General features: G+C 43.0%; 1 protein-coding gene across 1 annotated transcript in view; it reads right to left on the bottom strand.

Annotated features, from left to right (window-relative positions):
* LOC110512917 (CUB and sushi domain-containing protein 3) overlaps nt 1–13,914 on the bottom strand; it is a 523,013-nt gene that overhangs the window by 440,780 nt on the left and 68,319 nt on the right. The window contains exon 3 of the mRNA XM_036934833.1: nt 6,824–6,936. Coding sequence (XP_036790728.1) covers nt 6,824–6,936 — 113 coding nt within the window. The remainder of the gene's footprint in view (nt 1–6,823; nt 6,937–13,914) is intronic.

The following is a 13,914-nucleotide window of genomic DNA, read 5'->3' as shown; positions in this document are numbered from 1 at the left end:
TTGTTGTTCGTCGCAATGAGGAACATATCCCAGTCCACGTGGTCGAAGCAATCTTGAAGCGTGGAATCCGATTGGTCGGACCAGCTTTGAACAGACCTGAGCGCGGGAACTTCCTGTTTTAGTTTCTGTCTATAGGCAGGGAGCAACAAAATGCAGTCGTGGTCAGCTTTTCCGAAGGGAGGGCGGGGGAGGGCCTTATATGCGTCGCGGAAGTTAGAATAACTGTGGTCTAGGGTTTTGCCAGCCCTGATAGCACAGTCGATATGCTGATAGAATTTGGGGAGCTTTGTTTTCAGTTTAGCCTTGTTAATATCCCCAGCTACAATAAAGGCAGCCTCAGGATATGTGGTTTCCAGTTTACATAGAGTCCAATTAAGTTCTTTCAGGGCCGTCGATGTGTCTGCTTTGGGGGGAATATACACAACTGTGATAATGATCGAAGAGAATTCTCTTGGTAGATAATGCGGTCTGCATTTGATTGTGAGGAATTCTAAGTCAGGTGAACAAAAGGACTTGAGTTCCTGTACGTTGTTATGATCACACCACGTCTCGTTAATCATAAGGCATACACCCCCGCCCTTCTTCTTACCAGAGACATGCTTGTTTCTGTCGGCGCGATGCGTGAAGAAACCAGGTGGCTGTACCGACTCCGATAGCGTGTCTCGAGTGAGCCATGCTTCCGTGAAACAAAGCTCTGATTTTATCTACCTTGTTGTCAAGAGACTGGACATTGCCGAGTAGTATGATCGGGAGCGTTGCGCGATGTGCCCGTCTACGGAGCCTGACCAGAAGACCGCTCCATCTGCCCCTTCTTCTACGGATTCGCCGGCTGGGATCCGATCCATTGTCCTGGGTGGTGGGCCAAACAGAGGATCCGCTTCGGGAAAGTCGTATTCCTGGTCGTAATGATGATGAGTTGACATTGCTCTTATATCCAATAGTTCCTCCCGACTGTATGTCAGAAATAACACATAAAAAAAATAAAATACTGCATAGTTTCCTAGGAACGCGAAGTGAGGCGGCCATCTCTGTCGGCGCCGGAAGTTATGTAATATGAGACCTGTATATAAAATACTGAATCAATACAGTAGTATGAGACCTGTATATAAAATACTGAATCAATACAGTAGTATGAGACCTGTATATAAAATACTGAATCAATACAGTAGAATGAGACCTGTATATAAAATACTGAATCAATACAGTAGTATGAGTCCTGTATATAAAATACTGAATCAATACAGTAGTATTAGACCTGTATATAAAATACTGAATCAATACAGTAGTATGAGTCCTGTATATAAAATACTGAATCAATACAGTAGTATGAGACCTGTATATAAAATACTGAATCAATACAGTAGTATTAGTCCTGTGTGTAAAATACTGAATCAATACAGTAGTATGAGTCCTGTATATAAAATACTGAATCAATACAGTAGTATGAGTCCTGTATATAAAATACTGAATCAATACAGTAGTATGAGACCTGTATATAAAATACTGAATCAATACAGTAGTATGAGACCTGTATATAAAATACTGAATCAATACAGTAGTATGAGACCTGTATATAAAATACCGAATCAATACAGTAGAATGAGACCTGTATATAAAATACTGAATCAATACAGTAGTATGAGACCTGTATATAAAATACTGAATCAATACAGTAGTATGAGACCTGTATATAAAATACTGAATCAATACAGTAGTATGAGACCTGTATATAAAATACCGAATCAATACAGTAGAATGAGACCTGTATATAAAATACTGAATCAATACAATAGTATGAGTCCTGTACGTAAAATACTGAATCAATACAGTAGTATGAGAGCTGTATATAAAATACTGAATCAATACAGTAGTATGAGACCTGTATATAAAATACTGAATCAATACAGTAGTATGAGTCCTGTATGTAAAATACTTACACTTGACTCATATAGCAGATGCTCTTACCCAGAGCGACTTTGAGTGAGTACATTCATCTTAAGATAACTAGGTGAGACGCAGACAACCACATATCACAGTCAAATATACAGGATATGAACATTTCATTTAATCTCAACAATGGATATATAGCAGGCTTTTTTTTCGCAACAAAACCCATTTCAATACACGTCTTAAAATCTATTAATAAGAAAAAAATCTGAGGACAGCAATATTTTACACAAACACCACGTGAAGGTACCCATAAGCAATAATTTCTGATGAAAAAAAAAACAACAACAAATGTGAGAAATTGGTCGATATGATGATTTGGAACAGAACTCTTCAAACAGCAGCAACAGCAGCAGTAGACTTGCCTCTCAGTAAACTCAGTGGTACTAGGGGTTGCAACCCAAACGGAACACTAGGGGCTGCAACCCAAACGGAACACTAAGGGCTGCAACCCAAACGGAACACTAGGGGCTGTAACCCAAACAGAACACTAGGGGTTGCAACCCAAACGGAACACTAGGGGCTGCAACCCAAACGGAACACTAGGGGCTGCAACCCAAACGGAACACTAGGGGCTGCAACCCAAACGGAACACTAGGGGCTGCAACCCAAACGGAACACTAGGGGTTGCAACCAAAACGGAACACTAGGGGTTGCAACCAAAACAGAACACTAGGGGCTGCAACCCAAACGGAACACTAGGGGTTGCAACCAAAACGGAACACTAGGGGCTGCAAGCCAAACGGAACACTAGGGGCTGCAACCCAAACGGAACACTAGGGGATGCAACCCAAACGGAACACTAGGGGCTGCAACCCAAACGGAACACTAGGGGTTTCAACCCAAACGGAACACTAGGGGTTGCAACCCAAACGGAACAAAAGGGGCTGCAACCCAAACGGAACACTAGGGGTTGCAACCCAAACAGAACACTAGGGGTTGCAACCCAAATGGAACACTTGGGGCTGCAACCCAAACGGAACACTAAGGGCTGCAACCCAAACGGAACACTAGGGGCTGCAACCCAAACGGAACACTAGGGGCTGCAACCCAAACGGAACACTAGGGGCTGCAACCCAAACGGAACACTAGGGGCTGCAACCCAAACGGAACACTAGGGGCTGCAACCCAAACGGAACACTAGGGGCTGCAACCCAAACGGAACACTAGGGGTTGCAACCCAAACGGAACACTAGGAGCTGCAACCCAAACGGAACACTAGGGGTTGCAACCCAAACGGAACACTACGGCCTGCAACCCAAACGGAACACTAGGGGCTGCAACCCGAACGGAACACTAGGGGTTGCAACCCAAACGGAACACTAGGGGTTGCAACCCAAACGGAACACTAGGGGCTGCAACCCAAACGGAACACTAGGGGTTGCAACCCAAACGGAACACAACTCCTATTATAGTGCACTACATTTGACCAGGGCTCTTTGTTGCACGGAGAGACACAGAGGGAATAGGGTGCCATTTGGGACGACACCGTATGAGTTATGTGAACAAGTAAATGAGGTAGTTGGCTCAGAGGTCTCTCTAGGGGGAGAGCTATTTATTTCCCTGTATAGCTAATGACTGTGTAGCCCTTTGAAGAATATGAGGGTGTGGAGTGGCACTGTGTGTGTGTGTGTGTGTGTGTGTGTGTGTGTGTGTGTGTGTGTGTGTGTGTGTGTGTGTGTGTGTGTGTGTGTGTGTGTGTGTGTGTGTGTGTGTGTGTGTGTGTGTGTGTGTTTTGAGCAACATAAATCTCCCACAGGAGCCCTGTACTACATTGCTGGGAATGGCTGGGGTTTCATAGCAGCAGAATTAGTCAACCCTCATCACCCCCCCACACACACACACACACACACACACACACACACACACACACACACAAACACACACACATCACATCACACAGAGCTAAACAACTTGTAAACACAGCGGAGAGAAAGTTTTCACTCAATAGACAACATCCACTGAGATGTCAACAACAAAAACATAAAGTATTTAGATTTACATTATGGATCAACTGTGATCCAGAAACCTATTCTGAGGAAAACACGTGTCTCGCGCTTATACACTAGATAATAGGTCTGCAGTGGTGCTATTAAAATACGGACACTTCAAGATAGAAACACGTCTTATCAAAGCTACAGTCTATAAGTATAGCTAGCTAACCAATCTCTTCAGAAAACTAGCATATACAGTCCATAAATATAGCTAGCTAACCAATCTCTTCAGAAAACTAGCATATACAGTCCATAAATATAGCTAGCTAACCAATCTCTTCAGAAAACTAGCATATACAGTCCATAAATATAGCTAGCTAACCAATCTCTTCAGAAAACTAGCATATACAGTCCATAAATATAGCTAGCTAACCAATCTCTTCAGAAAACTATCAGATACAGTCCATAAATATAGCTAGCTAACCAATATCTTCAGAAAACTAGCATATACAGTCCATAAATATAGCTAGCTAACCAATCTCTTCAGAAAACTAGCATATACAGTCTATAAATATAGCTAGCTAACCAATCTCTTCAGAAAACTAGCATATACAGTCTATAAATATAGCTAGCTGACCAATCTCTTCAGAAAACTAGCATATACAGTCCATAAATATAGCTAGCTGACCAATCTCTTCAGAAAACTAGCATATACAGTCCATAAATATAGCTAGCTAACCAATCTCTTCAGAAAACTAGCATATACAGTCTATAAATATAGCTAGCTAACCAATCTCTTCAGAAAACTAGCATATACAGTCCATAAATATAGCTAGCTAACCAATCTCTTCAGAAAACTAGCATATACAGTCCATAAATATAGCTAGCTAAGCAATCTCTTCAGAAAACTAGCATATACAGTCCATAAATATAGCTAGCTAACCAATCTCTTCAGAAAACTAGCATATACAGTCCATAAATATAGCTAGCTAACCAATCTCTTCAGAAAACTAGCATATACAGTCCATAAATATAGCTAGCTAACCAATCTCTTCAGAAAACTATCAGATACAGTCCATAAATATAGCTAGCTAACCAATATCTTCAGAAAACTAGCATATACAGTCCATAAATATAGCTAGCTAACCAATCTCTTCAGAAAACTAGCATATACAGTCTATAAATATAGCTAGCTAACCAATCTCTTCAGAAAACTAGCATATACAGTCTATAAATATAGCTAGCTGACCAATCTCTTCAGAAAACTAGCATATACAGTCCATAAATATAGCTAGCTGACCAATCTCTTCAGAAAACTAGCATATACAGTCCATAAATATAGCTAGCTGACCAATCTCTTCAGAAAACTAGCATATACAGTCCATAAATATAGTTAGTTAACCAATCTTTTCAGAAAACTAAAACATACAGTCCATAAGTATAGCTAGCTAACCAATCTCTTCAGAAAACAACAGTTTTCAGGGCAGTATGAGAAGCACACTCCCTATTAAAACAGGGTTGAGGTTGTGCATTCTCCAGAGGACTGTTTGAGACACATTAACTAGAGGAGCGGAGAGGACAGGGCAGGACAGGAGACAAAGGACTGCCTGAGACACATTATTAACTAGAGGATAGGAGAGAAGAGGAGAGGAATGTTTGAGACCCATTAATCAGTATAAACACACTGAGAGTCGAACTTGTTTTTCTCTCTGCTCCTTCGATGGATGAATGACAGGTAACACAATGAGATTCCATCTCCTCTCCCTGTGTCCCGAATGGCACCCTATTCCCTCTATAGTGCACTACTTTTGACCAGGGCCTCTGTGAGCACCACTGAGCTAAAATCATATCTGAGTCACTAAGACCATCACTGAGCTAAAATCATATCTGAGTCACTAAGACCATCACTGAGCTAAAATCATATCTGAGTCACTAAGACCATCACTGAGCTAAAATCATATCTGAGTAACTGCGAGCATCACTAAGCTAAAATGATATCTGAGTCACTAAGAGCCTCACTGAGCTAAAATCACAAGAATGAGAGGGGGCAGAGGATAGATAGAGAGGGGATAGAGAGGAGAGGAGAGAAGAGGAGAACAGGGGATCAGGTAGAGAGGAAATAGGGGAGAAAGGAGGCAGCGGTGAGAGGAGAGGAGAGGAGAGAAGAGAAGAGAAGAGAAGAGAAGAGAAGAGAAGAGAAGAGAAGAGAAGAGAGGAGAGGAGAGGAGAGGAGAGGAGAGAAGAAAAAAAGGAGAGGAGAAGAGAAGAGAAGAGAAGAGAGGAGAGGAGAGGAGAGGAGAGGAGAGGAGAGGAGAGGAGAGGAGAGGAGAGGAGAGGAGAGGAGAGGAGAGGAGAGGAGAGGAGAGGAGAGGAGAAGAGAAGAGAAGAGAAGAGAAGAGAAGAGGAGAGGAGAGGAGAGGAGAGGAGAGGAGAGGAGAGGAGAGGAGAGGAGAGGAGAGGAGAGGAGAGGAGAGGAGACATAACCTACTGCCACAGAGGGATACTTCATATTTAGACAGCCCCTGCATTTCTGTCGACTTCTGCACCGCTCTCGACAGAGATGAGTTAGCACATCCATTAGTTCAGCTAATTCCCTGCACCATCTGCTGTGTGATATAATATGCACCTCTGGAAAGAGAAATGGTTTGGGACAGAGGGGAAATGTTGAGATCCGGGTCAATGGGACCAAATGTTGTCATAATGCATGAGCAAGACAGGAGATTAAATGAGAAAATATTTAGGATGTTGTATATTTACACTTTTCCGTGGACATGTAATGTTTCTAATTAAATGCAAATTCAAATTTTGTGACTAAAGACGATAATTTTAACAACCTCTGAGTATCATTTGACTGAATACCAAACGTTATGTTGTTTGACCGTGACCATCTCTCTCTCTCTCTCTCTTACAAGAAACAACAGTGAATATTTTTTCTCTCTCACCTTCATAAGCCATCTTAAATCCGTGAGCGCTTACTGCAAAGTCACTGGTAAGCCGTAGTGAAAATATGGACCCTGTGCTGGTGACGGGAGGCGGGATCTGAAATCCTGTTAACCTGTTGAGAGGGGAAGACAAAAAGGGGGACATCTTAATTATAATGTGTTTCACTGAATGGGGAAACCAACCTACAAGGTCGAGCAAAACATCACAACACACTTTTTCCGTTGGAAATTTAATAGAGTAATGTTATGTCCGTCTTCTTCTAAATGTGGTTTTAAAGTATTCAGTATGTATGAAGTACAGTATGCAGTATGTATGAAGTACAGTATGCAGTATGAATGTAGTACAGTATGCAGTATGTATGAAGTACAGTATGCAGTATGTATGCAGTACAGTATGCAGTATGTATGAAGTACAGTATGAATGTAATACAGTATGCAGTATGAATGAAGTACAGTATGCAGTATGTATGCAGTACAGTATGCAGTATGTATGCAGTACAGTATGAATGTAATACAGTATGCAGTATGAATGCAGTACAGTATGCAGTATGTATGAAGTACAGTATGCTGTATGAATGTAGTACAGTATGCAGTATGTATGAAGTACAGTATGCAGTATGTATGCAGTACAGTATGCAGTATGTATGCAGTACAGTATGAATGTAATACAGTATGCAGTATGAATGCAGTACAGTATGCAGTATGTATGCAGTACAGTATGCAGTATGTATGCAGTACAGTATGCAGTCCAGTATGCAGTATGTATGCAGTACAGTATGAATGCAATACAGTATGCAGTATGAATGCAGTACAGTATGCAGTATGTATGCAGTACAGTATGCAGTCCAGTATGCAGTATGTATGCAGTACAGTATGCAGTATGTATGCAGTACAGTATGCAGTATGTATGCAGTCCAGTATGCAGTCCAGTATGCAGTCCAGTATGCAGTATGTATGCAGTACAGTATGCAGTATGTATGCAGTCCAGTATGCAGTCCAGTATGCAGTCCAGTATGCAGTACAGTATGCAGTATGTATGCAGTACTATTTATATTCCATTAGATCTATAGAAGGTCAAGTTTAACATCACTTGAGCACTACCTCAACAGTTAGATATATAGTTGTCAGACGCTTCATTGTAACAGCCAGGATTGTCCTACTTTATAGGTTTCCTTTAAGTGAGGTATATCGTAAGCCATTCATTTTCACAGTGTGGTTTAAGAAGTGTTGCTGACCACACTTCACTGGCGTACGCCAAAATCCAATCGACCATTTCAATCAAAGCAAAGATCGAAGAGTGGAAAACGGGCTGTGGAGTGTGGACAGAACTAACCAAGAATTAGATTGCTGTCGTGTCCTTCAATAGAGGGCCACGGATATATTTCAACTACCAACATTGTCTGTTTCACAGCATCCCCACGTGACCGAGGCTTTTACAGGGTACCTCACATTTAAAGAAAACACCTCTGACCTACAAAAGGCAGTGTTTTTGGGGGCTGGATCCCAAAAAGCAGTGTTTTTGGGGGCTGGATCACAAAAGGCAGTGTTTTTGGGGGCTGGATCCCAAAAGGCAGTGTTTTTGGGGGCTGGATTCCAAAAGGCAGTGTTTTTTGGGGGCTGGATCCCAAAAGGCAGTGTTTTTGGGGGGCTGGATCCCAAAAGGCAGTGTTTTTTGGGGGCTGGATCCCAAAAGGCAGTGTTTTTGGGGGGCTGGATCCCAAAAGGCAGTGTTTTTGGGGGCTGGATCCCAAACGGCAGTGTTTTTTGGGGGGCTGGATCCCAAAAGGCAGTGTTTTTTGGGGGCTGGATCCCAAAAGGCAGTGTTTTTTGGGGGCTGGATCCCAAAAGGCAGTGTTTTTTGGGGGCTGGATCCCAAACGGCAGTGTTTTTTGGGGGCTGGATCCCAAAAGGCAGTGTTTTTGGGGGCTGGATCCCAAAAGGCAGTGTTTTTGGGGGCTGGATCCCAAAAGGCAGTGTTTTTGGGGGCTGGATCCCAAAAGGCAGTGTTTTTGGGGCTGGATCCCAAAAGGCAGTGTTTTTTGGGGGCTGGATCCCAAAAGGCAGTGTTTTTTGGGGGCTGGATCCCAAAAGGCAGTGTTTTTTGGGGGCTGGATCCCAAAAGGCAGTGTTTTTTGGGGGCTGGATCCCAAAAGGCAGTGTTTTTTGGCGGCTGGATCCCAAAAGGCAGTGTTTTTTGGGGGCTGGATCCCAAAAGGCAGTGTTTTTTGGGGGCTGGATCCCAAAAGGCAGTGTTTTTTGGGGTCTGGATCCCAAACGGCACCCAATTCCCTTTGCACAAAGGGCTCTGGTCGAAAGTAGCACACTATATAGGGAATTAGGTGCCATGGATATTGGGTGTAGCTGTTCCACTTACTAAAACATACAGTAAGATTTACCCTAGTATTGGCCTTCCTCACAGTTATGACACAACGTCCATCTAACGTGTGTGGTTGTGTTTGTGGTTATATGACCTACCCATGACCTACCATTGTATTGCATTGTGGGATATACGATGCATTGGAAAACGGTTTCTGTCTGACCTGCCATTGTATTGCATTGTGGGATATAAGATGCATTGGAAAACGGTTTCTGTCTGACCTGCCATTGTATTGCATTGTGGGATATAAGATGCATTGGAAAACGGTTTCTGTCTGACCTGCCATTGTATTGCATTGTGGGATATAAGATGCATTGGAAAACGGTTTCTGTCTGACCTACCATTGTATTGCATTGTGGGATATAAGATGCATTGGAAATCGTTTTCTGTCTGACCTGCCATTGTATTGCATTGTGGTATATAAGATGCTATGGAAACTGTTTATTTCTGTTGCAGAGAAAGCAGCTCAGTGAGATATAAAGACTGAAGAAACATTTTAGAGACTGGTAGTAACACTAGAGACCGGTATCATAGTAACACTAGAGACTGGTATTATGGTAACACTAGAGACTGGTATCGTAGTAAAACTAGAGACTGGTATTGTAGTAACACTAGAGACTGGTATTGTAGTAACACTAGAGACTGGTATTATAGTAACACTAGAGACTGGTATGATAGTAACACTAGAGACTGGTATTGTAGTAACACTAGAGACTGGTAGTAACACTAGAGACTGCTATTGTAGTAACACTAGAGGCTGGTAGTAACACTAGAGACTGGTATTGTAGTAACACTAGAGACTGGTGTTGTAGTAACACTAGAGACTGGTATTGTAGTAACACTAGAGACTGGTATTATAGTAACAACAGAGACTGGTATTGTAGTAACACTAGAGAGTGGTAGTAACACTAGAGACTGGTGTTGTAGTAATACTAGAGACTGGTAGTAACACCAGAGACTTGTATTGTAGTAACACTAGAGACTGGTATTGTAGTAACACTAGAGACTGGTATTATAGTAACACTAGAGACTGGTATGATAGTAACACTAGAGACGGGAATTGTAGTAACACTAGAGACTGGTATGATAGTAACACTAGAGACTGGTATTGTAGTAACACTAGAGACGGGTAGTAACACTAGAGACTGGTATTGTAGTAACACTGAGACTGGTAGTAACACTAGAGACTGGTATTGTAGTAACACTAGAGACTGGTATTGTAGTAACACTAGAGACTGGTATTATAGTAACACTAGAGACTGGCATTGTAGTAACACTAGAGACTGGTAGTTACACTAGAGACTGGTGTTGTAGTAACACTACAGACTGGTAGTAACACTAGATACTGGTATTGTAGTAACACTAGAGACTGGTATTGTAGTAAAACTAGAGACTGGTATTATAGTAACACTAGAGACTGGTATTGTAGTAACACTATAGACTGGTAGTAACACTAGAGACTGGTATTGTAGTAACACTAGAGACTGGTAGTAACACTAGAGACTGGTATTGTAGTAACACTAGAGACTGGTATTGTAGTAACACTATAGAGACTGGTATTGTAGTAACACTAGAGACTGGTATTGTAGTAACACAAGAGACTGGTATTGTAGTAACACTAGTGACTGGTATTATAGTAACACCATAGAGACTAGTATTGTAGTAACACTAGAGACTGGTATTTTAGTAACACTAGAGACTGGTATTGTAGTAACACTAGAGACTGGTATTGTAGTAACACTAGAGACTGGTATTGTAGTAACACTAGAGACTGGTATTATAGTAACACTAGAGACTGGTATGATAGTAACACTAGAGACTGGTATTGTAGTAACACTAGAGACTTGTAGTAACACTAGAGACTGGTATTGTAGTAACACTAGAGACTGGTATTGTAGTAACACTAGAGACTGGTAGTAACACTAGAGACTGGTATTGTAGTAACACTAGAGACTGGTAGTAACACTAGAGACTGGTATGATAGTAACACTAGAGACTGGTATTGTAGTAACACTAGAGACTTGTAGTAACACTAGAGACTGGTATTGTAGTAACACTAGAGACTGGTATTGTAGTAACACTAGAGACTGGTAGTAACACTAGAGACTGGTATTGTAGTAACACTAGAGACTGGTATTGTAGTAACACTGAGACTGGTATGATAGTAACACTAGAGACTGGTATTGTAGTAACACTAGAGACTGGTATTGTAGTAACACTGAGACTGGTAGTAACACTAGAGACTGGTATTGCAGTAACACTAGAGACTGGTATTGTAGTACCGGTCTCTAGTCAAATGGCATCCTATTCCCTATGGGCCCTGTTCAAATGGCACCCTATTCCCTATGGGCCCTGATCAAATGGCACCCTATTCCCTATGGGCCCTGGTCAAAAGTAGTGCACTAAAGTAAGGAATAGGGTTCCATATATGACTTATGTCAGACAATAACGGCCACTACTTCTCACTGGCCAACACTCTGTCATTATCTTCCCTCGGAAAAGGGCTCTGTGTGAAAGTGTTATTTCCAATTAGTCATAACATGCTGCTTACTCTTTAAACCAGATCCACAGGGTGGTTTGGACCCACTGGGGGACTAATTACCGACAGAGCAGAACAGACAGGTACAGAGAGGAGAGAGAGAGACAGAGAGGGGGCGAGGGAGGGAGTAAGTGAGAGAGAATGAGAGACAGCCACTCTTCCTTCATTTACCCCATGATGGGTAGCCTACAGTCCCTCTATCTCCATCTACCCCATGATGGGTAGCCTACAGTCCCTCTATCTCCATCTACCCCATGATGGGTAGATTACAGTCCCTCTATCTCCATCTACCCCATGATGGGTAGATTACAGTCCCTCTATCTCCATCTACCCCATGATGGGTAGATTACAGTCCCTCTATCTCCATCTACCCCATGATGGGTAGCCTACAGTCCCTCTATCTCCATCTACCCCATGATGGGTAGATTACAGTCCCTCTATCTCCATCTACCCCATTATGGGTAGACTATAGTCCCTCTATCTCCATCTACCCCATGATGGGTAGACTACAGTCCCTCTATCTCCATCTACCCCATTATGGGTAGACTACAGTCCCTCTATCTCCATCTACCCCATGATGGGTAGACTACAGTCCCTCTATCTCCATCTACCCCATTATGGGTAGACTACAGTCCCTCTATCTCCATCTACCCCATGATGGGTAGACTACAGTCCCTCTATCTCCATCTACCCCATTATGGGTAGACTACAGTCCCTCTATCTCCATCTACCCCATTATGGGTAGACTACAGTCCCTCTATCTCCATCTACCCCATGATGGGTAGACTACAGTCCCTCTATCTCCATCTACCCCATTATGGGTAGACTACAGTCCCTCTATCTCCATCTACCCCATGATGGGTAGACTACAGTCCCTCTATCTCCATCTACCCCATTATGGGTAGACTACAGTCCCTCTATCTCCATCTACCCCATTATGGGTAGACTACAGTCCCTCTATCTCCATCTACCCCATTATGGGTAGACTACAGTCCCTCTATCTCCATCTACCCCATTATGGGTAGACTACAGTCCCTCTATCTCCATCTACCCCATGATGGGTAGACTACAGTCCCTCTATCTCCATCTACCCCATTATGGGTAGACTACAGTCCCTCTATCTCCATCTACCCCATGATGGGTAGACTACAGTCCCTCTTCCTTCAGACTCTCAGCAATGTGGTAGAATAATACATCAAATCAAATCAAAATTATTTATAATGCTCTTCTTACATCAGCTGATATCTCAAAGTGCTGTACAGAAACCCAGCCTAAAACCCCCAAACAGCAAGCAATGCTGATGTAGAAGCACGGTGGCTAGGAAAAACTCCCTAGAAAGGCCAGAACCTAGGAAAAAAACCTAGAGAGGAACCAGACTCTGAGGGGTGGCCAGTCCTCTTCTAGCTGTGCCAGGTGGAGATTATAAACCCAGAGAGGAACCAGGCTCTGAGGGATGGACCAGTCCTCTTCTGGCTGTGCCGGGTGGAGATTATAACAGAACATGGCCAAGATGTTCAAATGTTCATAGATGACCAGCAGGGTCAGATAATAATAATTACAGTGGTTGTCGAGGGTGCAACAGGTCAGCACCTCAGGAGTAAATGTCAGTTGGCTTTTAATAGCTGATCATTCAGAGTATCTCTACCGCGCCTGCTGTCTCTAGAGAGTTGAAAACAGCAGGTCTAGAACACAGTCCCTCTTCATTCACTCTCAGCCCTGTGGTAGAGTACAGTCCCTCTACCTTCACACTCTCAGCCCTGTGGTAGAGTACAGTCCCTCTACCTTCACACTCTCAGCCCTGTGGTAGAGTACAGTCCCTCTACCTTCAGACTCTCAGCCCTGTGGTAGAGTACAGTCCCTCTACATTCACACTCTCAGCCCTGTGGTAGAGTACAGTCCCTCTACCTTCAGACTCTCAGCCCTGTGGTAGAGTACAGTCCCTCTACCGTTAAACTCTCAGCCCTGTGGTAGAGTCCAGTCCCTCTACCTTCACACTCTCAGGCCTGTGGTAGAGTACAGTCCCTCTACCTTCAGACTCTCAGCCCTGTGGTAGAGTACAGTCCCTCTACCTTCACACTCTCAGCCCTGTGGTAGAGTCCAGTCCCTCTACCTTCAGACTCTCAGCCCTGTGGTAGAGTACAGTCCCTCTACCTTCAGACTCTCAGCCCTGTGGTA

This window comes from Oncorhynchus mykiss, chromosome 2 (assembly GCF_013265735.2).
Source record: "Oncorhynchus mykiss isolate Arlee chromosome 2, USDA_OmykA_1.1, whole genome shotgun sequence".
Taxonomy (NCBI): domain Eukaryota; kingdom Metazoa; phylum Chordata; class Actinopteri; order Salmoniformes; family Salmonidae; genus Oncorhynchus; species Oncorhynchus mykiss.
This window is presented reverse-complemented; position numbering and strand designations above follow the sequence as displayed.